The 18188-nt window shown below is 37.6% G+C and overlaps 1 protein-coding gene across 40 annotated transcripts in view; it reads left to right on the forward strand.

Annotated features, from left to right (window-relative positions):
- TENM3 (teneurin transmembrane protein 3) overlaps positions 1–18188 on the forward strand; it is a 1268022-nt gene that overhangs the window by 1001216 nt on the left and 248618 nt on the right. For 25 of the 40 annotated variants that reach the window (XM_083459440.1, XM_083459473.1, XM_083459433.1 and 22 more), the window contains one exon: positions 6206–6298. The exons of the other annotated variants lie outside the window; for them this stretch is intronic. In XM_083459440.1, coding sequence (XP_083315566.1) covers positions 6206–6298 — 93 coding nt within the window. The remainder of the gene's footprint in view (positions 1–6205; positions 6299–18188) is intronic. 40 annotated transcript variants of the gene reach the window in all.

Genomic DNA, 18188 nt, shown 5'->3' on the forward strand with positions numbered 1-18188 from the left:
GCTACAGTGGACTGCTGGAAGCTTTTGCTTTTTTCATCCATTCAGTTTGGTTTTACATATAGGCTTCTTACTAGTGGCTTGTGTCAGCTTAAAAATTGGCCAAGATCCAGATCTGCACAGTTGAGATTGTTGAAAATCTTTCATTTTACAAGCTAAGCATGCAGCAACTGCATAATTTTATATATCCTTGCTTCTTCACATTTCCCCAACATTATATTTTGGCTATGCATCTGAGGTGTTTTTTCCCCATTTAATTTTTCTCTTCCCACAGTGATGACAGTGTACACTATAGACAAGTGTTTCCTGGTAAGAGGGTATCTCTAGTATTGCTTACAAATAGACCACATTTATAGGAGATCACGCCTATAGTGATAGAACTTCCTCTCTCCCTCATCTCTCTCCTCCATCTCCATATCTAAAACAGAATATTGACTCCATAACAAAAAAAAACTTTAAAAAATAAATTTCTAATATTAGTGAGCTATCATCTAAAATGGGTATGTACAATACAAGAATAACCAAATTTCTCAGATAAGTTCCTTGAATCTTTATTATAAGCTAGTCAGCTGTATCTAACAAACTAATACATGCCATTTTTAGAATTGAACTCTGGGCTTTAGTAGCTGCTAGTAAAAGTTTACTCTTTTGTGTTTTTTTGTGACAGATTTGATCAGCCTTTTTCCTTTTAGAATACATGTTTTTAATTCTAGCTCGGAATATTTATATAGTTCACTGTTCTCACTTGGATTACTTTTGTCAGGCACTGTATATTTACTTGCACATTGGTGCAGGCTGCATTTTCCAGCCATTCTGTTACTCAGAGAAATGTTCAACACCTGGCAAAATCAGGCTGTTGTGTAGAATTACTTCTGAAAGGTTTATATGGAGCTTTGAATGCATAATTTGTGTGCCACGTTGGTATCCCTTGCAAAATGTTTTATTGCTGTTGAAAAACAAAGAATTGAAGGCCTAAGATACGACTTCTGAGAAATATAAATGCAAAGCAACACTCACATGATTGTATAGAGTGTAACTGACCCATGACGGTCAGCATGATGTTGTGATGGAGGAAAATATTACAGCTAGAACATTCTGGCTTCTGTTCCACTTGACTTTGAATATATTATCTCTTAGCTCTATCAGCTTTGAATTTTGTTGCTTCTGATGGATTACTGATAAACTTGTATTCACAGTTATTCCAGGGCTTCTTTGAGACCCTGCCTTTTATGTATGGAAGGCAATTTGTAAATGCTGAAACTTCCTACTTTTTCTCAGTGAAATAAGACTTTCTTGTTTTCTGGAAACATTTGAAATTCTGCTTTGAAGCATACTGATTTTAATATTCTGCACATGTTTTGTTGACAACAGTAAAGGAAAATATTATCATGGAAGGATAGAATTTTTTTGCACTGCATAGAGGAAGATCCATGAAGAATCTGGTCCTGTCAATAGGCTCAAACCACTTTCACTGGGCACTTTCACAAGACAGTTCGTTGAGGACATGGTGCAACTATTCATGTTTGCAAGTTTTTCAGTATCCGCATGACATTGTCATCTGCAAAACACTATCCTGTCCCATCCCCTCTCCCACTTAATCTGGCTTTACTATTTCCATGTGTTTTTAAATAAATGATTTTATGCAGAAATGGTAAATCTGGTTTAAATGAGAAAATAAAATGAACATCATTTTATGAGGCTAGTGTCATGTGGACACACAAAACTTGCATGCATCAGCAGCACTATGTCCACAATGAACTGTTATGAAGAGATACCCACTATGCCTTAAAAGGGTGTATGTGTGAAACCAATATTTGGTTTAAAGCCAGAGAGTTATATTATTGCACATTTAGTCCAATGAGCTATCTCACACAGAGCTGATATTTCTGCATATATTTAAGTTAACAGCAAACTGGAAATCTGGAGCCCTTTTACCTTAAATAAACAGTATGTTCTGAGTGTAATAGAAAAAGGATTAATAGATCCCACAACCACAAAAAAGTCAAGAAACTGAGCACCATTCAAGATTTCTTTCGTATACGAGTGAATGTCTGAGTGCTTCCTTAGCTGTCACACCACATGAAAGAGAACAACAGACACACTTCCAAGTTTCAGGACAGATCTGCCCATCATCCCTAATTCCCTTTCCCTCACCATTCAATACTATTTGTAAGCATAGGGGGACAGGTGACAAAATAAAGAATACCTGAAATTGTAGATTTCTCCAGACTAGGTAAAATTGCATTTTGCTCTCTCACCTCTATCGCGTAGCATCCAGGTCATAGCAGTCTTTTACTTCAGTCTCAAGCACCTTTTTCTTCATAGATTCCTAGAATTGTAGAGTTGGAAGGGACCCCAAGGGTTCCTTCAGCAGTCACTGGAGGTGACATCTATTTTCCTAACTGCTGTAGACCTTAATGCTTATGGTAGTATTCACTGCTCAGACACTGAGCTGCCTTATTGTCTTCTTTTTAAATTTCAGCCCCTATTGCTTGCTACTTGTTTTTGGTGTTGTTTTATTGTATCTTGGAATTGTCTGTCCAATAAAAAGGTATCCTAGGAGACAAGCAATAGAAAAGCTAGCAAGACGTACATACAGAAAAGGGGTTGGGTGTTCAACATAATTAAACATTGATTGTTATTAGACTACCCAACATCAGAGAGGATTGTTTTTTGCCAATATTGTAAGGTTTCTATTGGTGCAGAAGGTCTCAAAGAAAAACAAAACAAAAAGCAAAGTAACTAACTACTGAGTACCTTATTGTGTTGTGAATTCTTACTCTCCCTCCCTCCCCAATATGAATCTGATTTATATTGCTGCTTCCTGTCTGGGTTTGTCTGCTGTCTAGTGCTGAGTTTACTTTGCCACTATGAGGTCAGTATATAAAGATTTAACACAGATCTGATTTGGTTAGGCAATCCTTTCAGCTTTATTAAATCAACAACTAGGCAAATCCCTAATACAAAAAAATCCAGGCATGGATGATATCATAATTATCATATTCTAACACAATAAAGCAAAACTATATGACTTAATTGAGTGGAACTCTACCAAACCCTTTCTTTGATTGATAAATCAGGTTATGTCTGATATCATAAAAGGAAGTCTCAGATCTATACTCATTAGCAAACCACACCATCCTCTTCCTTCCCCCACCAATGTAACCTTTGCTCATTTCTTATCTAGTTTTCTGCAATGCTTCATGTTGAATCTTTCTAGTATTAAAACCATTTTAGAATAAATGTGCACACTGCTATCACCAGACTTTAAACAGTAAGGGCCTCCTGCCAGCCTTAGCCCAAGTATAGTACAGCTGAAAGTACCCAACACTTTAAGGCAGAGAAATGTAAACTATGTCAGTAAATATTCTGGGTTGTATCCAACCCATCTGGTTATATTCAGACCCACTGAAATTAATGGGCATGACTAACTTAGTCCCATCAATATCAATAGGTCTCCTTTGAGTAAAACTTACTTGGCTACAACCCTGTATTTGCAATAATAGCAATACATTGCAGGTACCAGTTCATTGTGCAATCAACACACGCACCGTGCATATCCTTAGTTGAGAAGATGGTTACTGCAAAATGTATATTTAAAATAATATATAAAAATACTTACAGTTCAATAGAAGAGAGTGTTTCAAATAATATCAAAATATAACTCTGGTACAGCTGTAAAAATTAAGCATTACTATCAAGAGCTGGGTGCTAAATGTGAACATCTGGAGGTGGGAAACTAAGGGACACAGGAGTTTGGTCAGGTGTTGTCTGTCTGAGACCATTCAGTTATTTCTCTTATAGCAATATAGCCACACAGTCGGGCTATGTTTTATCTTAAACTCATACTGAAGCCATGAACTAGGAGATCTATATTTAACTTCTATTCTGCTTCTCTGGAGACACTTGCCAGATGTTGGTCTCTGGGTTAAAGCTACTTATTCTCACCACAGACTTTTGTAGGTTAGAAATTACTATGAGCATTTGTTTTAGTAACATTATATTTTTCCTATAGCCTGCATGTCTTTGGTCAGGTTTCTCAGTATTTATATCTTAGAAATTAAGCTCTGTCTCTCTGCCGTATGTTTTCCCCACTGTCTCAGGCTAAATAGTATTGCATGTGTAGAACACAATCACCAGCACAGGCCTCTGTTTCCCAGTTAGTAAATCACTAGACAAGGGGTTTCCTGAATGAAGGGAAATGCTGATTTTGAAAGTACTTGGAGATGGAGGGGTTTGTGAGTGCTGGATGTGCTGAATCAGTGATCCAACACCCTCAAGATGTATGGAAAAATTCACAATCTGCTTGCTGAGAGCTGCTTGTAGAAAACTAGAAGTGTTGAGATGATTCTTAATACTGAGCATGTCTCCAAACTTAAGCCACTGGAATGTTATCTTCACTGATAACTCTATTGCTTACTGAAGCATTTGAGTCAATTACTGTATAACAGGTATTGTACATACCTTGAACCTGCTTATAAACTTTACAGGTTATGTATGTCACTAAAGTCTTAAAACCAGGACTGAGCAAAATAATCAGTCAACAGAAAATTTGGGGATGGAATTTGGTCTTTGTGGGGTAGGAAATCCCCTTGGAAAAAACTACTCAATTTACTTCCAGATTTGTTTCTTCTATGCCTGTTACAGCCACAATAATCACTACTATTTTGCTGGAAGATCTGGAGAGTTGTCTGGTTGCCCAGGCAATGTGTAGATGCTGTCCTGTCTTCCAGCACTGAATGGTTGGGTGGGGGGTTATTCAGTGTCAGGGGAAAACCTCTAGCTCCCTTCGTGCATTGATTAAAATAGGGGTGCAACTTTGCTGCCTGCAAACAAGGTTCCAAAGTAAGCAAGTTAGCTTCAGTTCACCTCTACTTAAGAATAACTGCACATTCTGTAGGTTATTGGCTAAAACTTGACCCAGAGAAATCCAAGAAAGTGTTGGGTTAACACTTGACCCCACCATTCATTGAATGCCTGTTCTCCTTAAGGGCAAGTATCTGCTGCAGCTCCAGCTTCAGTGTATTGTAATGAGCTTGCGTATTCTGAGCATGACCTTTGAAGCCACTTGGAGCATTCCAAAGCGGGATGGTGGGATTAAGTTACAATACTGACTGAAGAGTGTCAGTACCTAGCCAGCTTCCCAGAAAAGCCTGTGGAAAGCCTTTTAGGGAGGATGCTCAAAGCTGGTGGGAATCTTTCACCAGACATTCAGCTTAGGCAATTGTAAGAAGAAAGTGGAGCCAGGGTGCACTTGAGGAGGCTGATAAGTGGAAGGAGGAGCTGGAAGAGTGGCTACAGATGAGAAACAGAGGAACTGAAGAGGAGCAGGGACTGGTTCCCAGTACCTAAGAGGGCAGTGTGTCATCAGCTGATCATCAGAATTCCACTCTCTGCCTTATATTGAGCTCTGATCAGGCCTTGTTAGCTATTTTAGAGCACTGAAGAGGACTTAACCTTTTCTCAGGCAGCTTCTTATGGAGGCTATGCAAAGCCAGAAGAACTGGTGTATGCTTCAACAAATGTAGTGGCAGCCTGATGGATAGGAGGTGCTCTGGCAACCCTCTTCCCCCTTATGAATTCACTCTCTGCAATTCTTTACCAGTCCTGCATTATTTGTAATGAGTCTATGTTTTCCCACCCCTGTCATTTAGATACTAGGCGTATTTTAATCAACTGAAGAGAATTTTATTATTGCATTAAGTATGGACAATGACTTATTCTAAGCCTGTAAAAGGGATGGTGTTAATCATTAATCCTTTCTTCTGAAATATAGTTATGGTCTTCATTGACTAAAGGGTGTGGGAATGTATGAGATTATTTGCAATAAATAAAATATTGTACATTTGTTTTAGAATATCTCTTACTGCTGTAACTTATAGGTTGCCTCAGGCATATTGCATTGTGGCAAATCTCTTTTTATTTGTTAATACTAAGGGCACAAACAATATGTTGTCTATAAAACATAGTAACAGGCTGCTTTTTTTATTCTGTTTGAACCAAAATCCAATGTGTTGGCCTAAATTTTGCAAGAGTGTGTCAGTGTGGGTGTGTAAATATAATGGAATAAATGGATGTGGGATTATAGCTACAATTTTATCTTTCTTGCCAGGATTCCATGAGGAACGAGTACTTTTAAAATGCCTTCAGTTTCCAAGAAGGTTCAGCCCCTCTAAATGCAACTTTGATGTTGTGATTTTCTCTACAGGGACTGCTGCTCAGCCCACCCTATGTTGGAACACTGAATATCATGATGAGGATCTGATCCTGAATGGAGATACTGAATGCTACCAAAATACAAGTAAATAAAAGTAAAATTAATAACATAATAATGACAGAGAAATGCTGCTTCACAAGTTTACCCAGTAAACTCAAATTATTTTTATGGAGAAAAAATGGGTTTATGCACAAAAACATACCGTTAAGCATTTTACAACAATGACATATTGCATTCATTCCTCTTGTGAGGAACATGTGCCAAGTAATTATAGTAGTTGTCTTATAAAGTACAGGGCCAGATATAATCCAAAGCTACACTTCGATCTCACGATCAGCATTCTTGAATTATAGCACCAGTGACTGAACAGAAGCTGATAATTTGACTTTGATATCTAGGTTATACAACATTTATGGAATTTGCCATATAAATCCTTAACTACCTTCCTTAAAGGAACAAAAGTAATGAACACTTGAAGGGCATGGCTATGGTGTACTGGAAGAAGTTGCTGCATTTAATGCTAGTTAGTTAGTTCTCAGCTGGACTACCACAGTGTGTGTGTTTTTGTGTGTGTTTAGAAGTGAAGCTACAGGTGAGTGAAACATATATGATTACTGCATTGCAGGGGTTTGGACTAGATGACCCTTGGAGTCCCTTCAAACTCTACAATTCTATGATTCTATATAGGGTTCAGAGTACAAATCTCAACTTTGAAAGAACAGAGTCTGTTTAGGCTGGAAAAAAAAGGATTAAGAATAGATATGATAAACAGTTTAAATACTGCACATATAGCCAAAAACTTGTGGGAGAATGAGAAATAACAGGAACTGTTGTCCTGGGATACATAGAGGACAATGTAGTTGAGAGGTGCCGCTCTATATGTCAAAGAGCAAAATAAATTCATAAATTAGAAATCTTAGAAGAAACAAGATGTTTGGATTGAATTATCCAAGCAAATAATAATATAGTACTAAGGACATATTTCTCTTCACCCTTTTCAGGGGCTTTCTCCTTAGCAGAAACTATGCATGTAGCATCAGCTTCCTGCCAAAGACTTTGGGACTTGTGGTTCTAGTACCTGGAGAGAAAGGATGCTGTTCCAGGACTTGGGAATGCTTGAACCTGCTTTCCACTGCCTCAGAGTATGTTTCTTGGCCTTGAAACAGAGGAAGGGAAGGTTATGCATTCATACCAGTGCTCTATACTTGTGGATATGCAATTACAGGAAAAACTTGCAAAATACACTTTTTCACTTGGCCTTTGAGTCATTGTGAGGGTGTTAACAACTTGGTTTAGTGAACTGTCCATTAGAAGTATTTTCTTTCCGCTTTAGTTTTTCATTATTTTGCTATATTATTTTGCTACTCTGGGGTGCTAATATGAAGAGTGCAATAAAAATGAGATAATAAACAATAATAATGAAAAATGCATTACATAGTTGATTATAAGGCCTAAACATTGGTCTGCATAGAGAGTGTCTCTAAATGATTTTATGATGCTGTATTTGTTTTTTAAGTTTCCTTTTAGCAGTAATACTTATTTTCTGTCAGTTCATCAACATAGTCCTCACAGTAAAAAAACACTGTATGTTTGGCAGATGTGGCCAATCTGTGCCCCTCCTGAATGACAACTCCCATCATTCCACTGGCCATGCCAACTGGGTCTCATGAGAGTTGTTCAGCAACACCTGGAGGACCAAAGGTTAACTACCCCTCGAGGCTTAATTGATAATAATCTGCCTCCATCGCCCCATGCCCCCAACTGAAAAAAATATTACATGTTCATTATCATAGCCTTCTTCCAGTGTTTCTTCAAAAATCTGAATTCTTCCTAATGTTGAATGAAAATATGAAAGTTATCCGCAAAAACTGGTGTTGTATTATAAAACCACATTTGTATCAAAACAAACTATAGGAATGTTCAGTTTCAACCACTGAATCATAGAATTGCAGAGTTGGAAGGGATCCCGAGGGTCATCTAGTCCAGCCCCCTGCAATGCAGGAATCTCAATTAGCTCATTAATAATAATAATAATAATAATAATAATAATAATAATAATAATAATTTATTATTTGTACCACGCCCATCTGGCTGGGTTTCCGCAGCCACTCTGGGCGGCTTCCATAGAAACCAAAAATACACTAAAATATCACACATTAAAAACTTCCCTAAACTTCCCTTAAGATGTCTTCTGAATGTCAGGTAGTTGTTTATCGCTTTGACATCTGATGGGAGGGCGTTCCACAGGGCGGGCGCCACTACCGAGAAGGCCCTCTGCCTGGTTCCCTGTAGCTTTGCTTCTCGCAATGAGAGAACCGCCAGAAGGCCCTCGGCGCTGGACCTCAGTGTCCGGGCAGAATGATGGGGGTGGAGACGCTCCTTCAGGTATACATGACAGATGGTCATCCATCCTCTGCTTAAATGTATTAATATTTATGTCCTGCTTTTTAAAGTAAGAAAGTTAGGGAAATAGGGTAATTATTAGCTTCCAACTGAAGAAAGGTTTTTCCTGCCAAGTAAACTTGTAGCAACCTATTTCCACCAAGCTTCTTTATATTACTTAAGGGAGAGAGGAGAATGAAAAATTTGGAACAATTTAACTGTAGTATTGAAACACAATATGACCTTAAACAGTCTTTCTAATTTTGTTCCGTTCATGATCAAGAAATGGTAATTTAAATTACTTTAAACCCATTATAATTTGAATAATTACAATTCATTAATAATTGTGTGATTGGATTTTAAATGCACAATACAATCACAAATAATCTTGTTGAATTAAGAAACTTAAAGTGAACTAGAAACAACCCTAATACAGCTGGATCATTGCTCAACTTTGACATTAGAGCTCTATAATAGGTTCATAGGAATTCAAAAGCATAAAGGGGAGAAAGACTGATATGGCAACAGCTCTTTTTCTTTTATTCTTTTCATTTTTCATCTATGAGGTTACAATTTTTGCAGCTGGTCAGAAAGATCATGTTCCCTACTGTCTCAAAAGACTGTACATGACTAATCTTAACCATGCTTCAAACTGAACATATAAGCAGCTGTTGAAAAAACAGCAGGCATTATGAAAAAGTTTACCAATGTACTAACAAGCAGAAAGCACCTTCTTTTACAATGCCTGTTAATATATATTTGAAGCTATAAATTTGAGCACTGCAGACATTTGCATTTTGTGTCACATTAGTTGTATTTTTGTAGAAGTTTACCTAATGGACAAATTGACTACTGGTTTAATGGGCAGTCATTCTGCAGAGCATTTAACAGAAGTATCTACTGAGATGGGCTTAGATTTTTGAGGTTGATGGTAGAGATTTTACAGGACAGTCCCCAAATGGTAGATGAGCTTTTGGAATAGCTGTAGCTAAGATAATATACTCGTAGATTAATATTTAAGTAATTACTTAAATTACTTACAGATAGGTAGCCGTGTTGGTCTGCCATAGTCAAAATAAAAAAAATCCTTTCAGTAGCACCTTTAAGACCAACTAAGTTAGTTCTTGCACACGAAAGCTCATACCAAGAACTAACTTAGTTGGTCTTAAAGGTGCTACTGAAAGGATTTTTTAAAATTTTAAATTACTTAAATATTTACTTAAATTAATTACTTAAATATTTAAGTATTACTTATCCACACCATTCTGTATCTTAATCCTAATAGAATTCAGTCAACAAGAAATAGTTTTTCATTCTAATTATTGTGCCAATTTTTCAAATTTACATAAATTAGTTGCAGCACAATATACAAATATAGTTTTGATACCTTACTGTACAATGTTCCATCTTAATGCTTAACAATTGACTTACTGTTGTTATAAACCACTGACTCCTGTGGCATCTTTAAAGACTTTATTTATTGTGGCATGAACCACTGCCAAACAGTAGGACATACTATGTGGAGCACCAGCTCACATGTTCTGTAAATCTGTGCACTTGCAGGAGCAGTGCTGTTTTTGCTGAACACTGTATTGCAACTACTAGCCTCAGTGCATTGATCCCCTTCAAGCACGCCAGGCAGTATGATCTGCAACGGTTCCCTGCCTCCAAGGTCTAGTGTCCCATAGAGGAAATAAATTCATGCAGAGCTACTCGCTCTGCTGATATGAGTCACCATATGCAGACGCTCTGGACTGTTATGTATACCTTTAAATCAGAATTAAAAGATATTAAACTGCAGATATTTCCAAACATCTCTAATATCCTTTACACATTTGAAATCCTACTTTCTTTATTGGCTCAAGAGTCAACATTGTCAGAGTGATAAGACGACTCGGCAATCAAAAGTGCCATCAAGCTTGAAAACCTTTGTGGTCAGCATGCTTCATTTGGTAGTTTAAAGTGGCTTGCTCACCCTTTTATTTCTGAATTTAAAAGTGTTTAATTCCATAAATTTGAAAAGAGTAAAAGTCCATTATTTCATAGGAGCAAATAGATTTGATGAGCATTTGAATATTTTGGATCAGCACACTGGCATTTAAAATGCCGCCAATTAGTGCTGAAGGTTCAGAATTCAGCTCAAATGTAGACAATGACAAAAATAATGATAATTGGGACACAAATGAATGGCTCAGAAGACTTTCAGAAACATAATTTCTATCATAAGTCTGAGAAGGAGGGCTGGTAGTTGTCTTAAAGCTAATCCTAACCACAAAGGTTTGTATCCAAAATAGAATACAGATTTTTGCACAACAAAATGTTCTCCCCCTCTCCTCCGCTGTGTGCCCCTGTGCTCCTGTGTGTAGTAGGGGTTCCCCATACGCTTCAGAACAAATTTAGGGAGGGCGTGGTGGGAAGAGAAGGGGGAAGTTGATTGATTTATTGTGTTTATGACACTTTTCCCACAATGAACTGTTCTCCATGCAGCTTACAGCAAACATTCAGAACATCGAAATACGAAGCACTGGGAATATAAATAAACAAAATATTGAATTCAATACAGGAGTTAATAAACAAACACTGCTACGTAATTCAACACATCCCCAGACGCAATCTTTCCCCATTAACTGGTCTGAGGAGGGCCAAAACTATTAAAGAATCCTTAGATCGGATATTCTTCAACTGGAGACATCTCCTAATGCAGTTCAGGGCCATTCTAAATGTTGGCACTGCAGGGTCTTCCACATGTCACTTAACGTTAGAGTTTCAGGGTCCACACTCTGGATGCATTTGGAAATTGAACTGTTCTTCAACTTGCCAATCACCACATGCCATGTATGGGATTATATGCCCGTGTAAGAAAAATGTATGTATGATAAGAATTCTATTGTGGATGCACCCCTGGTGCAACACTACATCGAATATGGCCATACAGATGAGGACATATGTTTTTGGTGTTACAGGCTTATACGCCACACCAGGATAACTTACCAGATGTTAAAAATATCTTTTTACAATTAGAGTCCAAGTAGATCTTCCACCTAGATACAGTTACTCCAAACGGATGGAACTTTCATTTAGAATTGAGTTGTTTTCTGTGATCCCTTTTTATGATCCTTTAGTAGATCATCTTTGATGAAACAAGAGTATTGTCCTGCTTCTGGGCATCTCAAGGCATCTGATTGGCCACTTTGAGAACAGAATGCTGCACTGGATAAGTATTTGATCTGATCCAGAAGAACGGTTCCTGCATTCTTACAAACTATTTCATCTGTTCCTGTGGCTATGTTGATACCATGTTCCATTCTGGGCAAGGGATCTTCTAATATTGCTCCCTTTCCCTTTCTACCTCTTTCCAGCAAGTTTTGTGGAGCCACCTTTTTGTCCTCTTAGTACCATACCTTCTGGTCCAAATTGCATTTATTTTTTACACTGATCCATCAGTCCGATGGTGGTATTGCCTACTATTTCAGTGTGCATTCTTCCTTGTATACATGTTCTCTACACATTTCCATTGCAAAATTCTTATTACATGTACAGTAATAAAAAGGGAGGACTGCGTGCCATTACGTGGATATGCCATTTATAATAATTGATCCTGCACTGGGACTTGATTCTGTTCTTGGGATAGGGGCTGTCATCTATCATATGTTCATACTTTTATGAGATAAACATGTAAATATTAATTACCAGCCAACCCCGTGTTTCTGTTACATTAATATAATGTAGTCACAATCCTATGCAATCCCTGCAATAAAGTAGAAAGCAAAACAGTAGCAACGGAAACAATATATAACATAGCAAATGCAAATATTTTTATAGTGTCTCGGGTAACTTTGTTGGCATTGGGCATTGATAACACTCCCACAATCAATTGAGACCTAGCAATGTGGATGGCAATCATGGCTGCCTTACTGTGACCAATGCCTAGAGAGAGTAGAGAAGTAAGACATGCTGGAGTGCTCAGGCTACTGCAAGTTTTCTCTGCTCTATTTAATGTTCTGCTGATAATTAGAACCAGACATTTAAAGAATCAGACCTTTAAAGCAGCACTCAGTGTGATGGACCATTTTCATGTTCCTAGTCTGCAGTGTTCTTCTCTTGGCTTTTCAAATTCCTGTCTTATCATACCTGTCAAGCTCCTTGAAGAGCAAACTGGAGAGGAATGAATCCATGAAGGATGCACCTCACAATGAAAGACATCTTGAAAATTCTGAGAAAGGAAGAAAAATAAATGTAAATGAAGGGGACCCACTCAAAAACACATTCTGCAAATAAGGAAACTGAGTATTCTTGTACAGTCTTACTAACAGGTGGTGAGAGGAACAGTACAGGTCTGATTATTGTTGAGGCTATAAGATCACTCAGCAATGTTGTATTCTATGTTATTTTTTGGCACTGAGGCCTGGTGCAATGCAGTGATTCATGAAGGTAGGTGATGAGGCAGTTTTGCATACATCTGGTCTGGAATCTCTCGTTTAGGTATTATAATAGGTTACACAAAAAGAATGACAGTGAATACCTAAATATAATAAATGCCATTAGATTAACCATAATTACTTATGAAGTTTATTAGCTCTTATGCAGAGCAAAAATGATTTTTGTTTGTTTGTTTTTTGTTTTTGCACGTTCAGGCTGGTGACTAATCACTTTTATGTTTTGTTCTCAGAACAAAGGAGGGGTGTCTGCAATCTAATTAAGGTTGGTTTGGGCTTGGCCAGATAGAATACGTTTGTATTAGTCATTCACCCATCTTTGGAACCCACTTGGGTTTCTGAGAACCCTTGCATAGAGCAGAATAGTAATGTGAAAACTGACACACAATTCACTGTGGCGACAGTTCCTAGGCTACTTATGCTGGAGTGTTGGCAATAAAGTCAGTAGAAATACAGTGTGCTAGTACTCATCCCATGATAATAAATGAACCAGATTGATGGTAAAAGGGAACACAAACTCATAAGGGAATAAAGGTAAAAAGTAAAAGTAAATGACCCCTTGAACTATGGGGTGTGTGATGGCTGTGTTCTACTGTGCCTCTGAATGCCAGTTGCTGGAAATCACAAGCTGGAGAGCACTGTTGCCATCAAGTCCTGCTTACTGTCTTCATTAGGTTCATCTTGGTAATGCCTGCCAATTACTGGCCCTCAATATTTTGTAAATTTGTGACATCAGGCCTCTTGCTGAGAAATAGCTACATTAAATTTCAAATCAATATTGTAATTATCAGTAAAGATTTTACTGATACCCATGTGTTCCATTTTTTTCCTTATAACTTTAAAAACGGAACCGAGTGACCTCCTTGTAGGATATCTACAAATTTGAAAACCTTCAGAACATAAACCTCAAGGAAAAGGCTAGCAGGCATGTATCTCAGGAAACATTTCGCTTCATTTATCCCCAATTAAGAAAAAGTAAACAGCAGGTTAGAATCAATAGCTTTGCCTTCTGCATAGACAGTATTAGGCTTTTAATGAGCAATGCAGAGGTTTCCATCTCCCCCCAGTATTTGTTGTGGTTCTTTAATCTCATAATGTCCTGAGCTTCAGCTAAACATAGGTATCCCAGCTAAGTTGATTGAGGGTTTAGCCACACTTACATTTCATCCTCACTTTCTAGGCGCAGTCCACAATTTAAAGCTCTGTCCGAGCACCCCCTTTTCAGCTCCAGAGTTTTCCCTGTCAAAAACCCACTCTTTAAAGTTCACTTGGAGCAAACATCAATTTGTGGAAAACCCAAAGCGACTTTGGTTCCGATTCAGCTTTAAAGAGTGGGTTTTCGTGGAGTGTTAGAAGTGTAGACCTCTGCCTGGAAAGAGCAGGGCAAAAGGTAAGTGTGGATAAGTCCTGAGATGAAGAACCTGCTTCCTATACATAACTACTTTAATGTACACATGTATCAGGTAGAAACAATGACCCAGTTCACACAGAACAGGCCAAACCGAACATGTATGTTCCTGTGTAAGACATCATAGCCACTTTGCTCTTCCTCCAGTCCTCCTACTGTGAGCAAAGCTATGGGTTGGTTTAAGCATGTTGTTCAAAGTTGGGATCTGACATTTGGTCACTCTAGATAAACCATAGACAAACTTCTCCAAAAGTGTCCCACTGTCTAACAAATATAAGCCCTCTTTCCCAGTGGCTCCATGTCATGCATTGAGACCCTGAAGTTCTGCCTCTCTAGCTAGCATTACATGTGGAACAAGTAGAATTTCTAAAAATGCTTCCTTGCAGATTCTAGACTTCAGCATTTTAGATAGCAACATAAATTTGGCTTCAACAACTCAGTATTGTATTTTTCAATATTAGTTGGACTTCCTGTGTACCATACCATAGACTCCTTTCCTTTATCAGCCTCCCTAGATAGGTCATATATCTGTTTTCCTGATACTATTAATGACAATTCTGTCTTTGTTCCTTAAATTATGTCTTTGTTGCTGAAATTCTCTGACCTCATAACTAAGTTACTACTGCTGCCAGTAAAATTAATTATCATAAGATTTTTTTTTCTTCATTCACACTGATCAAGACTGTAAAATGTGCAATGTAAATTAGGGCATCAGTGAGTTCATGTCCCAAGAAACTAATTTAAAAATCCCCTCTGGATTTATTGTGAATTTCAAAATAGTCTCTTTTGATGCAGTGCTAGAGGTTCTAGGAGAATTATAGCCAAAGTAACTACTGTTTGGAAAATACAAGCAACGTGATTCCAAAATTAGGCAAATGTTTAATACAAAAGCATTGTTTAGCTTCATATGTGAAGCTCAAATATCTTTTGAGCGTTTCTTGAAATATATATAATCAAACATGGTTGCTAAAGTGAGAGAAGCTTTTGTAATTTGAATGACTCTTCTGACCTGCTTGACATTTGCATTACAAACCAATATAAGCAACAACAGTAACAAAAACAAATAAAAATGTTAAGCTGTATGTAAGGAAATGACCTTTAGGCTTTGTCAAAACATTATATTGAATGTGTTATATTAGATGAAAGTGGAAACTATAGTTAATTGGAAATTTACTCATTTACTCACAGCCTGTGGCAAAAGGAGAAGGGAAGGGATTGCACACACAGGCAAAAGTTTTGTTCATACTTCTGTTTTGTAGGCCAGCTTTTGTTCATCTGATCACAACCTCTATGGCAGAATTGGCCTTTGTTTCCTCCCTCTAATCTGGTAAATCAGTTTAAGTTTTGAATACGATTAGAGGCTTATCAGGCAAAATTTATAATATTGTGTTTTAGATTCTGATGGTCAGTAATGCAGCAATTTTATTAATGGCCCACAAACATGTTTTTAAAATTGATTCTTTTCTAGAAGTGTGTGAACATTTAAAAATATGGAAAATTTAAAAATACATATAGGTAGACAAATTATGAATATTAATTCCAATATACTTCATTTGGTTGTGTAGATTTTTTTTCTTTACTTGTGCTTTATTTGGTTGAAAGACAAGAGATACTTTACTTTAAGGAAAACAAAACAAAAGGTCGAAAACCTGAATAAGAAATGGAAAAAACAGCCTATCTGTAATAGAGCTATGAAAGCCATCCCTGACTGAGGTGAGATGAAAGCATCCATGAAAATAGCCATAAAACAGTACTTTCATACATCATATTGAAATTATTTCAGTACTGTGCTTTATTAGATTAAAATCAAAGACCTGTTTGCATGTTTTAGAAAGTGTATGCTGCCCTCCACCATATACAAAGCAAGCCATGTTTGCATAAGTTTAATAAGTGCACTTTCTGCTAAAAAAATAAGGTGGAAGATAGTCTGTATATCCTGTATGTGGATCTTTGTAAATGAACGAATATGTGAGGAGAGGAGATAGTTGCTTTGCTCCTCCTCTGGATCTGCTACAGTAAATCAAACCATTGTTTTACTTACCGTGTAGTCCAGACTCAGGCTGGTGGTTTGTCATTTTGCTCACTCATATTAACAGGTGCTTAGGTAAGTGATCTACCTCCACGAGCTGTGTAACGTAGAGGGAATTTGACCAATATCATGATCAGAAAAACAAAACCTGAGATTTTCTTAATAGAACTAAACAGTGCACATTTACTACCCCAACATTATATAACTTCTAATGTTCCATAGCTCATGAGAATGGGCAGCTCGCTTAGCCAGTTATGTCAGCTAGGTAGCATAAGAACTGCCTGAGTTGAGAAATAAATGTGTTCACTTTATGTTGCACTGCAAATTTGTTTTTACTAATACAAAACTAAATTTAGAAATACATATACTTAGATTAGGGCTGTAAATCTGAACCTCCTGAAGGTGATCTGCAGAATAAATAGAAATGAAGAGAATCCAAATAAAGAGAAATGCCAGGGCTAGCATTCTAAACAGGCAGCCAAGAAATATATGTCTCTGCCCTCTATTAAAGATAAAAGGATTTTGCAGTTAGGGTTTTGGAAACTTTGCTTGTGTAAGTTGCCTCAAGAACATCTAGCAAAAATGCCTTAGCAAAAGAGCTAAGGAGTTAACAGTAAATCATAATCCCCTTTACAAGTGCATATTCCATTGTAATGGAATGGATGGCAAGGTTTGATATACTATTTTCCCAAGTATTATAACTAGGTGCTGTATATTTAATTAGAAACTTATCTAGAGCGGCTTTCACATAACAAGGTACTACAGGTGAAAAAGTACTCATAACTGCACTGAGAGACAAATGCCAATGAATATGGCTAGTAGGGCTATGGTGCATGGAGCCCATTGGCCTACATCTGGTGCATCTATGATCCACTGAACCTATAGCATAATCCATGTGGGTTACTTGGTTTGTCAGTGTGCAGTATCTCTGCAACTGCTTTTTATGGAGGAGTTGTCCTCACAATGAGAATTCGTGCATCCACAGTTTTCCACATGTCCAAGGCCTGCTGTCAGTTACCTAGACAGGAACCCCACACTTTGGAGGGTTTGGCTCCAAGTGTTCCGTGTGTACGTGAAAATCACGTACTGTATAATCCAATCCTAGGAGCTGTCCTGTGGCTAGCAGCTGTGTGAGAGAGAGCCCCCTCCCCAGCACTCCCAGAGTTGGTGTACCAAGCTGGCCTTGCCCAGCAAGCAAGGCAAAGAGCTTAAAAGCAGACAGAGTAGGGGAAGAAAGGTTTTCAGCTGCCCACATTTCTTGGCACTTGACTTGTGCAATTTCAGCTAGCCATGTGAGGTTGAAATTGAGCAAGTCAAATTCACGTATGATGCAGGATTACTGTATAAAAAGGTTACTCACACCAATATATACACAAATTCTCTACCAAAGCTGAGAACAAGAAAACAAAATATATACTTGTATTCTTACAAGGTTTTAGGAAGCTTTAATAAATTTATGCATGCTTGATACTTCACACTTTAGCCTTTGTTCAGAGCTGTTTCTGTAAAGAGAAGAATATTGTCAGTGACTATTCATTCTCATTTCCCACTTTTTTGGAGCTGTTTTTCTATCCCCTTGTCTTGAATTTTTATGATGAGTTTATCTAAGCAGCTATACTCCAGAAAATGCTCTAAAGCACTAGTTTTAAGTCACTAATATTGCGTGTTGTATTTGAACTGTGTTCCTAATGGCTGAAAAACACTTCAAGAGTTCCCCTT

This window comes from Podarcis liolepis (assembly GCF_965112155.1).
Source record: "Podarcis liolepis genome assembly, chromosome: 9".
NCBI lineage: Eukaryota > Metazoa > Chordata > Lepidosauria > Squamata > Lacertidae > Podarcis > Podarcis liolepis.